Genomic DNA, 16,199 nt, shown 5'->3' on the forward strand with positions numbered 1-16,199 from the left:
GAGAAACTAACCCCTGTTTCTCTTTTAGATGATACATTTCCTCACGCACTATGCTGACAAGATTGAGTCCGTCCAATTCTCGGACCAGTTCTCCGGTCCAAAACTTATGCAAGAGTACGTACGTATAAAGCTAGATCTCTCCTTGCAGTAGCTGCTGTAACAGTAAGCAAAGTAGAGGCTGACAAACCTGTTTGCAGTGTGGAGCTGGCTGGAATGCACATAAAGAGAAATTGGGAGCAAAGGTGAAACAGCTGAATAAATACGCTCCCAATACTTAGAAATGCTGCATCAGTGTAGATGATCAAGGTGCTGCATTGCCTTAATGTTTATTTTTGGGTGCTGGTTACTCTTTAGTTTGGGCAACTCCAAATCTCAGATAACACCTGGCTGTTACAGTGTACACAGCTCATGGGAAACAACTGAGTAATCCCACTAAAAGGATACCGCATGTTAGAGTTCAAGAGCCAAGAAATAATGCTCCAGGAGTGGTTGAAAAAGCACATTAATGCGTTCCAATAGCATCTGAAATAAGAACTAGGTTTGAGCAAAGTCTGAAGCGTTTTAAAAAAAAAGTGCTTTTAGCTGCTGCCTCAGAATTGCCAAGCAGTGGGTGCTTTATCTTATCATCTGAGTTACTATGTAGGCTTTTGCAAGGGTGTATTATGCTTGCAGGCATATAAAAAAATGATCCGTATCAAAACTTGAAACTGCCCTTCAAAAGGATCGTGCTTTCTTTTAATTATAAGACAGCAGCATGTGTGCCTTGTACTGAAATTGCTAGGCTTTGGAGGCTCTGTGGAATGTAGGTCTGACTTTGTTGAATGAGCCTGTGGTTTTTTGGGCAGTCAAGTCTTGAATTCTTAAGAATTTTTTTACTTTCTTAATAATACTTTAAGCTTTATGTCTCAAGTAGTAGTATAAACTTTAGGGCATATGTAAAACTGAATGCCTTTAAAAATACACAAGCTTTTCTAGGGGTCAGATGACTTCTGACAATCAGCTTGGATGATGTTATTTGTATGGTTTTACATTATTGTCTTCTCACTTCTTTTTTTTTGCGTGGAACAGTTCAGGAACCTGAATAGTTTGAAACTTAAATCTTGTTTATTTTATTCTTGTGAGTAGTTTGCAACTGTCTCTTGGTTCTTGATGAGATTCCCCCTAACAACGCTTAGTATTTTATATGCCCATGTTTTTCTTCACCGATTCCAGCCCCTTTTTTCTTTCTTACCAGGGAGGGTCAGCTTACCAAACTGCCCGAAACTAAAAAGACACTTTTGTTTACATTTAATGGTAAGAGAACTGGCGTATGTGTGTAAATGTATCTGGGGGGGTGTTGTTTTACCTGTGCAAGGTATGCTCAAGTTATGTCACCTATGGAAGACAATATTATGACGAATGACTGGTGCATGTAAACAGGATCGCTGACTGATGAACCTGTAAACAGAAGGCAGTAATAACAAGGAGGACTCAGCAGCATATTGTGATGATAAAAGGAAACTGAACCTTGCTATTGTGGGTCTTAGTTCACAATCATATCTCTGCTGGTGGTTGTATTAGGTCTGCATTGAAAGGTGACTTGTTTTAAGCCACACTGCTTGTGGTGTGAGCTTGCACAGAGTTCCTTGGTTATCCATGCTTTGGAAGAAAAGCAGTCTATTCCAGAAAAAGACCACAGTTCTCTTAAGAATTCACAGCCATAGCTCCAAGTAAAGTTAATGTCAGAGCCAGAACTCGGTTTACTTTTTTTTTCATTCTGTACTAACAAAAAGAAGGATCGTGTGAAGGAAATGTCACTGTGAAGAATCTACGTGCAATCTCCAAAGCAAAATGCCTCTGTTAGTAAAGTCGTTTCTAAAGAGGATGATAAGAATATCGTTGATGATGATGTGAGCAATAAGGAAGGAGCATTACAGCTAATAGGAAAATCTTGCCAACCTCCCTGAATTAACAAGAAACTCTCTGTTTCAGTGCCTGGTTCAGGCAATACTTCCCCAAAGGATATGGAGTCTTTGCTGCCTCTGATGAGCATGGTTATCTACTCCATAGACAAAGCAAAGAAGTTCCGTCTGAACAGAGAAGTAAGTAGTATATGTTTTGTGCCTTCTGATTATTACTTGAAATTGCAAATGTTAACCTTTGATCCTTGATCTTAATGCTGGGAGCCTTTGGTTTCCAGTATAACTACTACAGGTACTCCATCCTGCTCATAGGGAATCTGTATTAACTGCCTTTGCTTTTATCTAAAAAGGGCAAACAAAAAGCTGATAAGAACAGGGCTCGCGTGGAAGAGAACTTCCTTAAGCTGACTCACGTGCAAAGACAGGAGGCTGCCCAGTCCCGTCGAGAGGAGAAAAAACGGGCAGAGAAGGAGCGAATCATGAACGAGGAGGATCCAGAAAAACAGCGACGGCTGGAGGTGAGATGGATTTTCAGCTTGTTCCAAGCTACAGGCGAATTTCTGCTACAGTATCTCCAGGGCTGCTTGTAGGCATACAACCAGCAGCAGCCAGCTTTGATTTCTTATTTTGCCAGAAGGCAGCACACGCTTCCCGTGTATGCTCTCTTGCTTTCCCAAACATGTGAGGGCTCTCAGTGGGGAGCCAGCTCATGTGGTTAGGGATGCGAACCCATGTATAGTACTGGGGGTTGCCGCCTTTGTTCTCTTCTGAAATGATGAGCTTGTTCTTTGAAGGGACCGCTGATGTTCATTTAGCTCTCTGTATCCTTTCCTACAGGAAGCTGCTTTGCGGCGTGAGCAGAAGAAACTTGAGAAGAAGCAGATGAAGATGAAGCAAATCAAAGTGAAAGCTATGTGACTCCATTGTGAGACGCCTGTCTCAGTGCCACCTGCAGAATTTTAATTCACAGGGTACAAAGACGTACTTAACTCCATAATCCTACACTTTTTTGAACACTACTAGCCATTAAGGGAAATGCTCCTTGCATCGGTGTTACTTATTTAAGTATTACAGCAACATTGCAGGTGTATGTAGAGAGCTTTGTCTCAGCAGTTTTATTCCAGGTGGTATAAATTTTTGCTACTTGTCTGTTTAAAAAAATTTGCAATATTCTTGAATGCCCATTGTCATTTGTTCTTCAAAAACATATGATTGTAAACCTGTCCATGTGTGCTGGTAACATATTAATGCTTTGGTTTTAAACTTTGGTTTTAGTTTTTGGGAGGGAAGGGGGAAATCCTTAATTTAAGTGGGGGAAAACTGCACAATAAGCATTTACCGTGCATTTATTTGCATCAGGCTTTTAAAGGCACAAAACTTAGCCTTCCATACACAGTATGGATACTTCAGGGATTTAAGTCCAGTAGAACAGAAGTGTTTTTTTAACAGACAAGGGTCTGAAACAGTATTAGGTCACCTGTAGGCATGATTGGCATACGTGTAAAACATATAGGTGGGTTAGATACCAGGGAACAGAATACATGAGCATTACTTCTTACCTGTGGTTTTGAGTGCTGCAAGCTTAGTAAGATGTCAAGTCTGTGATGTCAGCGTGGTGTTTCTTCAGGAGTTGAGTGCATGGTGAGTTAGCAGCTTCAGCTAGTTTTTCCTTGAATATTTTAACTGTACAAATTTGCCTCAAAAACATTTTTCCTAGTCTTAGCAGCTGCTGCCTAATTCACTCCAGCAAGAAGCTAGATTCAGTGAAGTATCTGCTATTGCCAATTTCCCCAAGCTAGTAAAATTTTCAGAGGCTGTGTATCCTCTTCACCTGATAAGTGGTCACTTCAGGTTTTTGAGTATAAATGAGGGGAAGGAAGTGAGCGTCCTTGTGCAAGCACTTGGCTAACTGAGAGCTCTGCATTTTATAAATGCTTCCTGTCTCGAAGGCATTATATTGTTGCTGAAACAGACTTTTTACAGTTTTGTGGGGAAACAATGTCTTGCATTTTCTCGTTCAATAATATGTGCAAATTTTGTTCCGAGGCAATAAGAGTGAGCTGCTGTTGAAACAGCAATTGCTTAAAATTCTTGTTCCAGCATGGGATACTTCAAGCTGATTTAAATGCAGAAGTCTGTAACCTGATACATGCAAATACATTAATTTTATAATGGTTGGTAAAATTAATTTAAAACCAAAACTAATATAGGTTATGTGAAATTTTAGCACTATTTAGCTTTAAAGATTAATGTGGTCTTGTTTCATGAAGTTCTTGCAAAGGAAATAGTAGTTTGTGCTCTTTTTGAGTAAGCCGACAGTGTTCCTGAAGTCCTATGGCAGCTAATTTTGTAATATGAACATTCAAATGAACTACCTAATGAAGAGTAAAATATAATTGAAACACTCCGCCTGCCTAGTTTACTGGACTCTGTGTTCCTTTCAGCTACTCCCCCTGCTTACTTTAACGTTCCTCTCAGCTATTAGCATCTCAACACTTTATTTGTCCTGTTTAGGGTATAAAAGTGTATTTTATGTGAGGGACACGGATGCTGTAGCCAGAGGAGCGCCGTTCTGGTGGGAAGGGCTGGGGCTGGAGGACGGCACCCTGACGGGAGCCAACATGGCGCCCGCTGCTCCCCCCCACCTCAGGTGCGCGGGGCTGCGAGCCGCCATTAGGCGCGGCGGTAGCGGTGCGCTGACGTCACGCGCAGCGACGTGCTGGCGTCACACGCAGCGTCTCCTGCCGGTGCGCGGTGGCCGCGGCGCTGAGGTGAGGCCGGGCCGGGGCTGAGGGGACCGGGGGGGGTCGGGACCGGGGCCGGGGCCGGGGCCGGGCCGGGCCGGGGCTGAGCCGCTCTCGTCCCCCCAGGTTGCCTTCAGCAGCGTGTGGCGACGCACCCGCGGCCTCCATGTCTTTCCTTGTAAGTAAACCCGAGCGCCTGAGGGTGAGTGTTACCCCCCGTCGGGAGCGCCACGGCCCGCCCGGCTCCTTCGGGGCTCCTTCGGGAACCGCGCTTGGACGCTGCCTGCTTGCCCACCTGCTGCTTGAGCGCTTGCTCCCTGCACACTTGCTGCTTGTACCTTTGCTCCTTGCACACTTGCTCGCTTGCTGCTTGCACACTTGCACCCAGAACACTTGCTCCTTGCACACTCGCTCCCCGCACGCGTGCATCCCCTCCGTGTGCGGCACCCAGCATTTACAACAAATGTTGTATTTAAGGGAAAGCCGAGTCTCTCCGACCTTTCCTCACGAAGCGACTGCTCTCGTCGCACCGCGTACAGCTCTGCTTTTTCTGAACGTAGCCAAGTTTGGGAAGTTGAACCTCAGTGTTGCTTAATTCTGCGTTTTTGAGTGTCAAAGTGATTTGTTTTACACAAGAGAAGAGCTGCTAGTGGCTTAAACCGAAAGGGTTATGCTGTGCTGTGTGTTTTGAGTCACTGTCACCAGAGACTGGCGCTTTCCAGGACCGGCCTCGCTCACGCTAAGCGACATAACCTCTTTTCTCACTGCTTTTACTGAGCTGACAGGCTCTAATGTGCTACTGCTCCTGACTGTTTAATGCCAACTTAATCAACGCTCTGCAAGCCTGAAACTGCATATTCTATTGCCTATTACATATGTAGCCCTATTTTTTTTCAAATCGCAAAGCCAAATAGAATGGTAGAAACGTTTCTATGGACAAGCTAATGCTTGCTCTGAATTTTAGGCATGAATTCTGGAAGAGAATTACAGCTTTACAACACTTGGGTTTTAATTTTACTTCTAGTTAATGGATATACTGCCAAAATAGTTCTCAGATTTTTAAGATATCATCTCGTTATAAAAAGTCGAATCTTTTTCACACCTGTTACACCCAAGGAAACTTTTATTTGCCTGTATAAGGGTGCATAGCATGCTTGCTATTTTCACGTGCGTGTATGAAGACTCTTGTCTGAATAATTTAAAATGAACTTTATTGCAAGTACATGCTATCCAGGAGAGGCGGCAGCACCTAGGTGCTTGCTGGGTGCATGCCAGCATAGTGGCAGAGGAGGGTAATGTTCTTGTCCAAAGTAAGGATGTAGCTCTGATGTTGCAGCTTTTAGATCACAGTAAAATTGTAGAAGTGTTAGGATTGTGTTTTAGTTTTTGTTTTGGGGGGTGAGGAGGGAAGAGGGAGTAGATTGTCTCTAAAGGAAATAACTAATTTTTCTTTTTTTTTTTTTTTTTTTTTTTCTTTTAGCGGTGGGTGTCGGAAAAGTTCATTGTTGAGGGCTTAAGAGAGTTTGAACTGTTTGGAGGTAAGTTTTCCTCTCGTTAGATGACATTGGGAAGGTTAATTATGATTCTTGAGTGAAAATGGGTTTGGAAACTCTGATGATAGCTCCCCAGCGTGCCTGTAGGAGAGCTGGTTCGTTTCTGGTCTGCTTTGTGTGGAACAAGCAAAATCATCCACCACGATGCAGAAATCTTGGTCAGTGACTTAGAAAGCAATCAGAACATAGGAAATCAAGATCTCATCTAGATTTTGAGCTTCTAGAGGGAGTGAAAAAACTTTCACTACTTTAAATCAATAACCTTTAGACAGTTTCTTCCGTATTTAGGCTAAGTATGTATGTCATTTGTCAATGTCAGTTTACATTTATGTTGAATATCTGAACAGTAGCACTGTTTGAATCTTTTTAATTCCCATTCTTGTGCTACGTTTGATTATTTTTAATGTAATTATCTGTAAATTAAACCTTTGTCTACAATATATGTGTATATATGTGCTATCAGTAAGTATCACGTAGGGTTATTTACTTAGTTTTCATCAGTAAGTTCCAACTATATTTTTAATGGGTATCTGTTGAACACAATTTGGTGAACAATTAATTTCTTTACTCCAGAGCAGCCTCCGGGTGACTCTCGGAGAAAAGTAAGTGGCTTTTGCAGGCTGTGGTGCTGTGGTTCATTGCATGGAGATTATCCTTGTGAAAGTTTGATTTTTCTTTTTACCTTAGTTATATATTTCATCTCTATATTTAGCTCTACGAGTGTGGAGACAGGTTTCACCCTGGAGTGGAGGTTTTGGTGTGTGGTTTTAAAACTGTACGTGACTAGTCAAAACTTTAACCTTAATCCCTCAGATTTGAGGGTCTCTCTTTTGAGGTGATTTAGATCTGATTCTTCAGAGATGTTAATCTCTTTGAACTCTTTTAGAATCGAGGGAAGACGTTAGCATATGAGACTTCTGAAAACGGCCCCCACATTTTTATTTTGGCCGTTCTAAGCCAGCGTTCCCCTCTGAACTCATTGATTCTGGTTTCCTTACTTTTCCCTGCAGAGCAGTCACGTCAGAGGCCCCAACATCAGGAGCAAACATCATGTAATTTGCAGTTTGAGGTGACTTCATGTCCTGTTGGCTGCTCTTCTTCAGAGCCAATTCTGAGAGCTTTGCCTCTTAAGAACTAAAGTCACTTACGAACGAGGAATGTCTGTTCAAAAACATACAGCCAAAATGGGGCTGTTGAGAACTTTACCTTTGCTTTTTGTTCTGCAGGCCCTGACTACACGCTGCGTGGTGCTTTATGAATAATGCCCACAGAATAACACAATTTATAGCAGAATATAGTGGTCTAAATGATTTCCTACCTGCCCGCACCATACTGAAACATTCTGTGTGCAGGTGTTGCTTTAGTTTAAGGCAATTACAACCAGGAATTAAGTGTGATTTGTTTATAACTGTGTCGGTTTAAGCTGTTATAATTGATTTTGTGTTACTGTCTGTAATTTGCTGGCACAAACAAAGCTGAAAACATGAGATATATACAGAATGTTTTGTATAAAGTCAAGTGAATTCACACCTTATTTAATTGCTGAGCTTCCAGCATATGCTGTTCTGGAAGTAAATGGAGATTAGCATCTGTATCGTTTTTGTTCAAATATTCCCTTGTGTTTTTGGACATGACAGTGATATTGGTGACTCTATTTTTACATCTAAATAAAAGCTTACTTTTTCGATCATGGCTATACAAAAAGGCAAATAATTGGGGGAAGGGGCAGGAGGAAAATTTGTCTTGCTCATGCTGAAAGGGAGTGAAGGAGTGAGGAGGTGGTGAGGAAGGCAGCAGAACAAAAACAACTTTCCCTCTTTCTAATTCAGACGGATGTGATTTGGCAGAGGCAGATTCTTGCTAGCATTATATAACTGATTTTCTTATGGCATTTATAACAGCAGTTATCTTTCAAAGATTAATTTCCTTAAACCTATTTCCAATTAAAATCTGATCACCAAGCCTGAAGGCTAGCTCCTAATGAATGCCAGGCCATAAAGCCAGTCGTACGTGACTTCATTTCGCAGCTGCTTTTGCTTTTGACCATACACCAAAAGTTGTCCCGTGTGAAACCGCAGAGGAGCTTTTTTGCAGTATTTCATGAGTGACATTTCAGTTTAACTTTTTTTTTTTTTAAAAAAACTCTCGTATGATGTTGGTAAATTTCTGGTAGAGCTCCTTGTGCATTAACTTAGTTATTGGTCACTGCTAACACGAAGACAGGTGAGTGAAGACCTCTGATGTTCTGGAAAACTTTTAAATAGGGATTTTACAGCGTTTTTCCATTCCTGTTGAAACAGCCTACGCCATTCATAAGATTAAATTTATTTAACTTTTCGCATCTGTTTTGTTGGCTTACGCTATATTTGGAGTGGAGTTTATTAAAGCAAACCACTTACGTACTGCTCCGTGTTTCACCAGCTGTCACTGCTGCACAACGCTGCTTACCAGAGCTTTCCTTTCCTTGGTGGTGCCTTTCTGCTTCAGAGGTTTCCATCTGCCTGTGTGTCTCAGTGTGAAATTGATGGCAGAAGTAATGAGTGATGCAATCCAAGTCAGAATTGACAAGGATCTTTAACACGAGTTTGAAATAGCGAGTAGAAGGTTGCTGCCTGTTTCAGCCAAGCCACAGCACGCTGTAGTGCTAGGACTGGAAGTAAAGGTTTTGAGATCTGGGGGGTTAGTTACCCTGAAACAGATGCCAGCTAAGTTGCTGTGCTGGAGTTGTTTGAGCTGGAGTTGTGTCCTAGCACTGTTCACAAAGCAAAGTTTCACCTTTTCCCATAACTGAAAAATAAACCTATTTTTAAGGTAGACAGAGAGAGGTAAAACGTGTCCTGGTCAGAGTCAGTCAAAAAGCTGAGCTTAGGAAGCCTGAACAGCAACTTACTCCCAAGGTATACTTAGAGCTGAAAGCTTCTCAGGAGCTGAACCCTCAAACAGAACCAAAGGCAATTAATTTATGGTGAATTCATGTCTGCCCTTGTTGCACTACGTTTACCCTTGGCTGAGCGTAGAACAGTGCCTTGTTTTTCAGCTGTCACTGTGTCATTTCCATCTTTCAGCAGTGGAAAAAAAGAGTATTCACTGTCACTGCAGGAAAAGGGACAAGCTTTTTCTACCTCATGAATCATGAGGAAAGGTCTCATAAAGGGCACTTGCAGTTGATGAGGAATGAGTTGGCAAAAATGAGCTGGGGTTCCAAATGTCAGGAGGAGTTAATGTGCTAGAAATTTGACATAACGAAGTCTGGACTTAGACACCAAATAAATTTGGATTCCCATTAGGATGCGCTCCTTGTGACTTTGGAGACTTTAAGCGAGTTGCAAGGTATAAAGGAACTTGCAAGAAGTTCCTGCTTGGAAAGATTTTTGTGATCGTAAATAAAGCAGATAGCTTTGTGTCAGATGTGTCAGGGTAGCGTAGTTGGTAGGCTTAGGAGCGCTGCTTCCCTGCGTGGTGTGAGTTTTTTTTCTATTCTTTTTCTTTTCTCCCTGTAAGCACAAATGCATCGCAGCTAAATTTTTGCTTTCATTTGGAGCTTTTCTTTTCATGTGTCTGACCTTCATACCTTTGCTAAGGTGGGTTCATCACTTTTATGTTCGGCTGAGCAGCTTCAGCTGCCCTGCTCTTCTCACAGATGAGCGGCTGAAAACCAGAAGCCCCAGCTTCATCAGGCAGGAACGCTGACTGCCACGGTGCAGGGAGGTGCTGTGAACGAGCTTTCCTTTGGCCTTTGCTCAGGCAAGAAGAGGGTGACACAGAAGTTTGTAAATAATAGGAGAAAGACAGTTACTATAAAACAGTGCTCAGGCTGTCCTGGGGAATAGTAATTGGCTTTATCCAAGTATTTCTAAATAAATTTTAGCCTAACCTGAGTGAGAATATTGCCTTTTATGGTTATATGTTTAAAACACAGATGTCTGGATCTTCTGAAATGAGGCATCTCCTGGATTTTGATTGATATTTAACTATTAATTGTTTTAACAGCAGTTAAATTGTCTCTTCTATAATTTTTTCATATTCAGTGTGTATGATAATGAACAGATGACTTTTCTACCGCGTGATCTTTATTTCTTTTGACCTGACTTTATTTTTTCCCTAGACAAATGAGGCGAGCTCCGAGTCGATAGCTTCTTCCCCTAAAAGGGACACCATGAGCAACTTCCTACCAGACAGCAGCTGCTACGAGTTGCTCACTATCATAGGTAAGATTACTCGTGGGCTGGAGGATCGGAAGTCTGCTCTGCAAAGAGAATAATTTCTGCAGACTTGTTGGCCTTTTCTTGATTAATTACTTATTTTTTGACATTAGATGCCCTTCTTCTTTGATTTTAAAATCACTTTAATGAAAACTGAGATGCTTATCCTAAAGGCTTGCAACTCAAAGAGGCATGTGGTGCGTTAACAATACTGAGTATAAAGTACGAAGTCAGCAGAAGGACTCTTGAAGCCCTGTCCTTGGAGGGGCTGTGGCCAAATCATTTTACTTCTGGCTCAGTTTTGAACTTGAAAGACTGGATAATACCAACTTACCGTCTAGGATAATTCCTCTCAATGGGATACGTGCTAGGGGAAATGGTATCTGATGGAACAATTACTTTCTTTCACAAGGCTGTAAATAGTTTAAGTAAATGAGTATAAGGATTATTTAAGGGTCAAGGACTGGAGGAGTTCTTTAGAAGTGTGTGCTTCCAGAAATATTGCTGAAGCTTTATTGCCTTTTCTTTCAGGCAGAGGCTTTGAAGACTTGATGGTTGTGAACCTGGCCAGGTATAAACCCTCAGGGGAGTATGTCACTGTCAGAAGAGTTAACTTGGAAGCCTGCACCAATGAAATGGTCACGTTCTTGCAGGTAACTTGAATCCACTAATACAGTAGTGCAAGTTTAGGAGAGAACAGATGGCAAGAACAGTGCTTATCAATCCTGTATTCATATTTCTGCATTTACTAAAATGAATCAAAATATCTTTTTTGTTTTTTAGGGGGAACTTCATGTTTCCAAGCTGTTCAACCACCCTAACATTGTGCCATACAAAGCAACTTTCATAGCAGACAATGAGCTGTGGGTGGTGACATCTTTCATGGCCTATGGTAGGTGGAGAGGGAACACCTTGACTGGCCATCATATCCTGTTAGATCGGGTTTAAGAGGTGTTGCATCTTTTTTGAAGCATCCTTGTTTTGCTGACCACCGAAGAGGTGTTTTGTTTCTTTTCAGGTTCTGCAAAAGATTTAATCTGTACCCATTTTATGGATGGGATGAGTGAATTGGCGATTGCATATATCCTCCAAGGAGTACTAAAAGCACTTGACTACATCCACCATATGGGCTATGTACATAGGTAAAATAATAATAATTTTTAAAAAATGTCACTATGCAATAAACTTACCTCTGTACCGTGAAGACCAGTGTCTGAAGTCACGACAAGCCACGTCAGCAGGCAGACTTAAGGCTCTGTTCAGGTGCTCTGTAGAGTCTCTGAATTGAGACTGACAGTGAGGGGAAATTTGTCCTGTTGCTGCAGAAGGTCCTGAGTCCATAACCTCCAGTCCTGCATTTCTCCTTGCCGCGGAAACTTTCTTTGGGAAAATGCAAAGTGGGTGAATCGAGTCCTGTTAGTGCTTGTATGCGTAGTTTTGCACAGCATTCAGGATGGCCATCAGGACTCTCAGCCTCCTGGTATGCTTTTATCCTTTCCACAGGTGCTTGCTGAGGTTGATCTTTCTCTTCAGTGCTGCAACGTCTTTTAATCTCTTCCTAAATCATCGTGTCCATCCTTTAGCATGTTTTTCCTTTCCTCTGGTATATCCTGTTGTGAAAGTAAATTTTAAACACAGAACGTCCTAGGTTATTAGTGGTCACTACGTTTATTGTACGTACTGTAAAAGTTGTTTAGCTCAAGTGTTCCTGCCTTAAATCCTCTGTAGTGCACCTCCGCACTAGCGGTGTTACTGGGGATGCTGTAAGGAACATAAATCCTCGGAGGGCAGAAAACCGGACTTCTTTTTTTGTTGTTTAAGGAGTGTGAAAGCCAGCCATATCCTGATTTCCGTAGATGGGAAGGTGTACCTCTCTGGCCTGCGAAGTAATCTGAGTATGATTAACCACGGGCAGCGACTCAAAGTTGTTCATGACTTCCCCAAATACAGCATCAAAGTCCTACCTTGGCTCAGTCCTGAAGTCTTGCAGCAGGTGTGTTATAAAAACAAAACTACTGCTTGTACTCGGTGATACATAGCATCTCTGCATAATTTTCTGAGGTTTCAGGGCCTGTTCTGGGAGAAGAAAAACAGCCACGGTGTTGCTTTTTCTCATGATGGGCATCTTGCTTTATACTTCTTAGCTTAAAACTACCACCACCACCACCAAACCATCCTGTATGAACCATCCTGTATGCGGTTGTGCCATTTCTGTTCTAATCATTTGGGTTTTTTCTTCTGCATGGCGAGTCATGAGCATTGCCTGTCCACATTGCAAGTCCACAATTTTTATTTTCCTTTTCTTTTAGAATCTCCAGGGTTACGATGCAAAGTCTGACATTTACAGCATAGGGATAACAGCCTGCGAGCTGGCAAACGGACACGTACCATTTAAAGACATGCCTTCCACTCAGGTAAGGTTTAAAGGTTCTTCCGTTCTCTCTTTCGTCCGAGCACGTGGAAGTGTCTTGCAGCAGTGGGTTGTGAAGATAGGAGGGTGCTGAGCCTCCCTGAATTCCCTTCTCATTGCTGCTTTTTCCGTAGAACTGCTGTGCTTCTCTATTAAACCTTTGGTGTCCAAACGCTGAGGACGTAAGAAATCTACTGAGAAATGTTAACTGTCGTGTTTGCATGCATGGGATGTTGATGTCCCTTCACTTCCAGATGCTCTTGGAAAAGTTGAACGGAACTGTTCCCTGCCTGCTAGACACCACCACTATTCCTGCTGACGAGCTGACCATGAAAACCTCGCGTTCAAGTGCTAACTATGGGCTGGGCGAGAGCATGGCCATTAGCAACGTGAGAGCAGCCAACGGCGAGTCAGCCCTGCACCCTTACCTGCGGACCTTCTCCGCCTGCTTCCACAACTTTGTAGGGCAGTGCCTGCAGCGGAACCCGGACTTCAGGTAAAGCCAGGACAAAGCTGCTCTTCGCAGCCATGCCACAAGCGCCGTTCTAGGGCCTGACTGAACCAGGAGAGCCAGCAAAGGTTGTTTGAAGTTTTTTTCCAAAATTATAGCTGCGTGAGGATGTGCTCTACATTGAGAAGAGTATGCAAAGTATGCAGAACAAAAGCAGGTTAAAATATTCTTTAAGAGAGCCTGAAGAACTTCAGAGTTCATAGCTCTGCTTTGCACCCTTCTCTGGGGAGCTCAGAGGTCCTGCCCTGTCTTTCTGGTGCTCATCAGACCACTCGACGAGGTGTGAAGAGCAGGAATAGCTTTCTGCTGTGTTAGTGGGTTCAGTCTTCACAGACAGTGTGAGTGGCAGAGCTGGTGTGAGGGAGGGGATGGGACACGGTTGTGACAGTGAACTGCCCGCAGAACTACACTTGAACATCTTGAAAGGACAGTGTCACTGACTAATTTTTCTTGTGTGCTTGCTTTATTCTAACTCCTACAGGCCCAGCGCAGGCGCTCTCCTTAATCATCCCTTTTTCAAACAGGTAAGGAACTCGTTTAATATGCAGAGAACAGCGGCTTTTTTGCAGTCATTAGCTTACTGTGTCACTGAAACTGAGGGTGGGAGCGTTGAGTTGCTTAATCCTTTCAGATCACAGAAAAATTAAGTTAGCTTGGTGCAGCTTGGTGATCGTCAGCTTCTCCAGGAAGGTGGATGAGGGATGAGGTGAATGTTCTCTGGGAGTAAGGTAGCTCTTGAAGCAGCTGCCTGTTCTGTGGTGCTGCAACTTCTTTTCCTTGCTGAGGCACACAAGTGCTGCTGGAAGGACTGTATGCGAAGCGCTTTCCTGTTACAAGATGCAGAGCGGAAATCCTTTGCACCTCTTGATGCGGGCAGGAGGATAGCACTGTCTGTGTGGGGAGGCATTTCGGCAGCTGAGTTCTCTCCTTTTTGTGCAGATCAAGCGCCGTGCTTCTGAAGCACTCCCTGAACTTCTGCGCCCCGTCACCCCAATCACCAATTTTGAAGGAACACGGCCCCAGGATCCCAGTGGCATTTTTGGGCTGGTGTCAAACCTGGAGCAGCTAGACGTGGATGACTGGGAGTTCTAGAACAAACAGGGACTATACGTGGTTCTGGAGGAGCTTCCTGGACATTGTAATTTATTGGTCCTGTTCATAAAAGGTGATGAATGTTACATGTAGAAGAGTTTACAGGTCCTTGGGAAGGAACTTCAGCTGCCTGTTTACTTGGAAAGTAGCCTGGAAACAAATGGACAGACCTGAGCTGGAAAAGGCTCAACCCCAAGGAACTGTGCAACATCCTGGTTGGTACAGTGCCCCAGCAAGCCTCAGTCCTTGCAGCTGAGAACACTAGAGTGGGTTGAGCGAATCTGTTTAGTTATGGTCTCTGTTTCTGTTTCTAAAAATCACTGGCTTCCTTGTATCACAGTCAGAGGCTGTACGTCCCTGTCCTCTTGTTCTTTCATTTTTAAGGGTGCCTTAGAGTTAAGAAGGGGAAGGAGGCAGCTCTTAGCTTTGGGCATGTTCTTAGAGCTGGTCAGATTAGTTACAGCGTTGTCACCAGGTAACTTTTGATAGTTGGGCGGGGGGGGGGAGAAAGGAGTGTCCTCTTAGTCACTGCTTTGGGGTGGAAAATTCGAAATAGAGGATGACCTGATTCCATTTTGGGCACATCCGCTGCATTGGATGTTCCTCTGCAGCACTGAGTTCTTCTCCAGTTTGGGAGGAGCCCTTGAAGAGACTCCTGAGTCAATGCTGAGTACTCTGAACTCCAGGTCAGACAGGGCAGGGCTGGAGACAGGGCAGGGCATTCCAGCCTCTTCTCCCGTGGCTGCCTGGGTCAACAAATGCAGTGTGTAATTCTGTGCAACGTACCAGCATTTTTACTCCCCACAGCGTATCTAGTTCAGCCTTCTGTTAGCTGAGCTGGTTTGACAGCATGAAACATTCACACCAGCTTGTTCTCACTGACTTAACTTGGCATAGAGGGAAAGTAATTTGATTTTCATGCAAAAACCTCTTATTCACAACTCCTCTTTCAACATCATGTACAGAATTATCTTAAGCCTTCTCTTACCATTGCTGTTCCACCTTCCCTGACTGAATGCCAGGTTAAAAAAAAAAAAATCCTCTGCTTGCTTTTCACATGGCTTCCCTCGATTCATGGCTGTGGCAGCTCTCCCCCATTCCATGGTATTTGTTTTTGGAGGTGTGTTTAAGGCTTTTAGTTTGACCTTTCCAAGGACCGCGAGTGCTGGAGGTCTTTCTACTCTTTAGTGAAGCACTGAGAATCCAGTCCTGCAGGTGTGGTTGATGGGAGTAGTGGTGCTGGCAACAGGTCCTTCTTGTGTTTATAAACTGTACTTGAACCCAGATAAAGTTTGTTACTCTAGTTTTTTGCCAAAACAAATAAAATATTTCTGAAGTTTTTAAGCCTGCTGTTTCTGCAAGGTGATGGAGTAGATCACAGCAGTGATGACAAGCTAGCTCTGCAAACTGACGGCCTTCCCTGCTCCTTACTTAAGAGGCTTTATCTTGTACCTCAGCTCATGAAGTCTGCATCTTGCCAAAAATCTACATCCCTCTCGCCCAAGCTTGCACGGGGATGGGGTTAGTGGTACTTGCAGCAAGAAAAAAATCAAACTGGCACTTCCAGCATAAAAGCTTTGGGGTGGTGTTAGTGACATGCTTCCTCTCAGAGGGATGGTTCCCCAGACCTCTCCTGTTGCCCACTTAAGTCCTAAAGCCTGCTTGACTTACCTCTTGAACTCCCCTGGGAACCAGGAGGCAAGCAGAAAAGACAGGAGGAATGCACTCCTGTGAGCTGTAATAAACCACACATACCTGCAGAAGTCTAGCTTACTTTCTGATGTCT

At 43.3% G+C, this 16,199-nt stretch overlaps 2 protein-coding genes across 7 annotated transcripts in view; both read left to right on the forward strand.

Annotated features, from left to right (window-relative positions):
• The window catches only part of CCDC47 (coiled-coil domain containing 47), a 12,269-nt gene extending 7,961 nt beyond the window's left edge, over positions 1-4,308 (forward strand). For all 3 annotated transcript variants that reach the window (XM_050715446.1, XM_035567989.2, XM_035567990.2), the window contains exons 9-13: positions 29-114; positions 1,235-1,293; positions 1,972-2,081; positions 2,252-2,419; positions 2,739-4,308. In XM_050715446.1, the coding sequence (XP_050571403.1) occupies positions 29-114; positions 1,235-1,293; positions 1,972-2,081; positions 2,252-2,419; positions 2,739-2,819 (504 nt within the window). In that variant the 3' untranslated portion in view covers positions 2,820-4,308. The remainder of the gene's footprint in view (positions 1-28; positions 115-1,234; positions 1,294-1,971; positions 2,082-2,251; positions 2,420-2,738) is intronic.
• Positions 4,309-4,590: 282 nt separating this feature from the next.
• STRADA (STE20 related adaptor alpha) lies at positions 4,591-15,755 on the forward strand. 4 transcript variants are annotated; one of them, XM_050715415.1, is made up of 13 exons: positions 4,591-4,672; positions 4,772-4,823; positions 6,126-6,183; positions 6,772-6,800; positions 10,304-10,406; positions 10,932-11,053; positions 11,184-11,292; positions 11,419-11,542; positions 12,222-12,393; positions 12,710-12,814; positions 13,065-13,306; positions 13,803-13,845; positions 14,261-15,755. In XM_050715415.1, exons 2-13 carry the CDS (start codon positions 4,812-4,814, stop codon positions 14,411-14,413), a joined length of 1,272 nt encoding a protein of 423 aa, XP_050571372.1. In that variant the 5' UTR covers positions 4,591-4,672; positions 4,772-4,811; the 3' UTR covers positions 14,414-15,755. The 4 variants fall into 4 exon arrangements, with proteins under 4 accessions (XP_050571372.1, XP_035423876.1, XP_050571374.1 ...); XM_035567983.2 differs by having other exon boundaries at positions 4,603-4,672; positions 4,772-4,847; XM_050715417.1 differs by lacking the exons at positions 4,591-4,672; positions 6,772-6,800.
• The last annotated feature ends 444 nt before the right edge of the window (positions 15,756-16,199 follow it).

The sequence above is a fragment of the Cygnus atratus genome, chromosome 25 (genome assembly GCF_013377495.2).
Source record: "Cygnus atratus isolate AKBS03 ecotype Queensland, Australia chromosome 25, CAtr_DNAZoo_HiC_assembly, whole genome shotgun sequence".
Lineage (NCBI taxonomy): Eukaryota > Metazoa > Chordata > Aves > Anseriformes > Anatidae > Cygnus > Cygnus atratus.

Bases quoted from the DNA above. Each gene is read 5' to 3' on its own strand.
- STRADA (XM_035567983.2), top strand. From the start codon at position 4,812: ATGTCTTTCCTTGTAAGTAAACCCGAGCGCCTGAGG. The intron at 4,848-6,125 runs GTGAGTGTTACC...TTTTTCTTTTAG, and splicing joins GTAAACCCGAGCGCCTGAGG to CGGTGGGTGTCGGAAAAGTT. The intron at 10,407-10,931 runs GTAAGATTACTC...CTTTTCTTTCAG, and splicing joins CGAGTTGCTCACTATCATAG to GCAGAGGCTTTGAAGACTTG.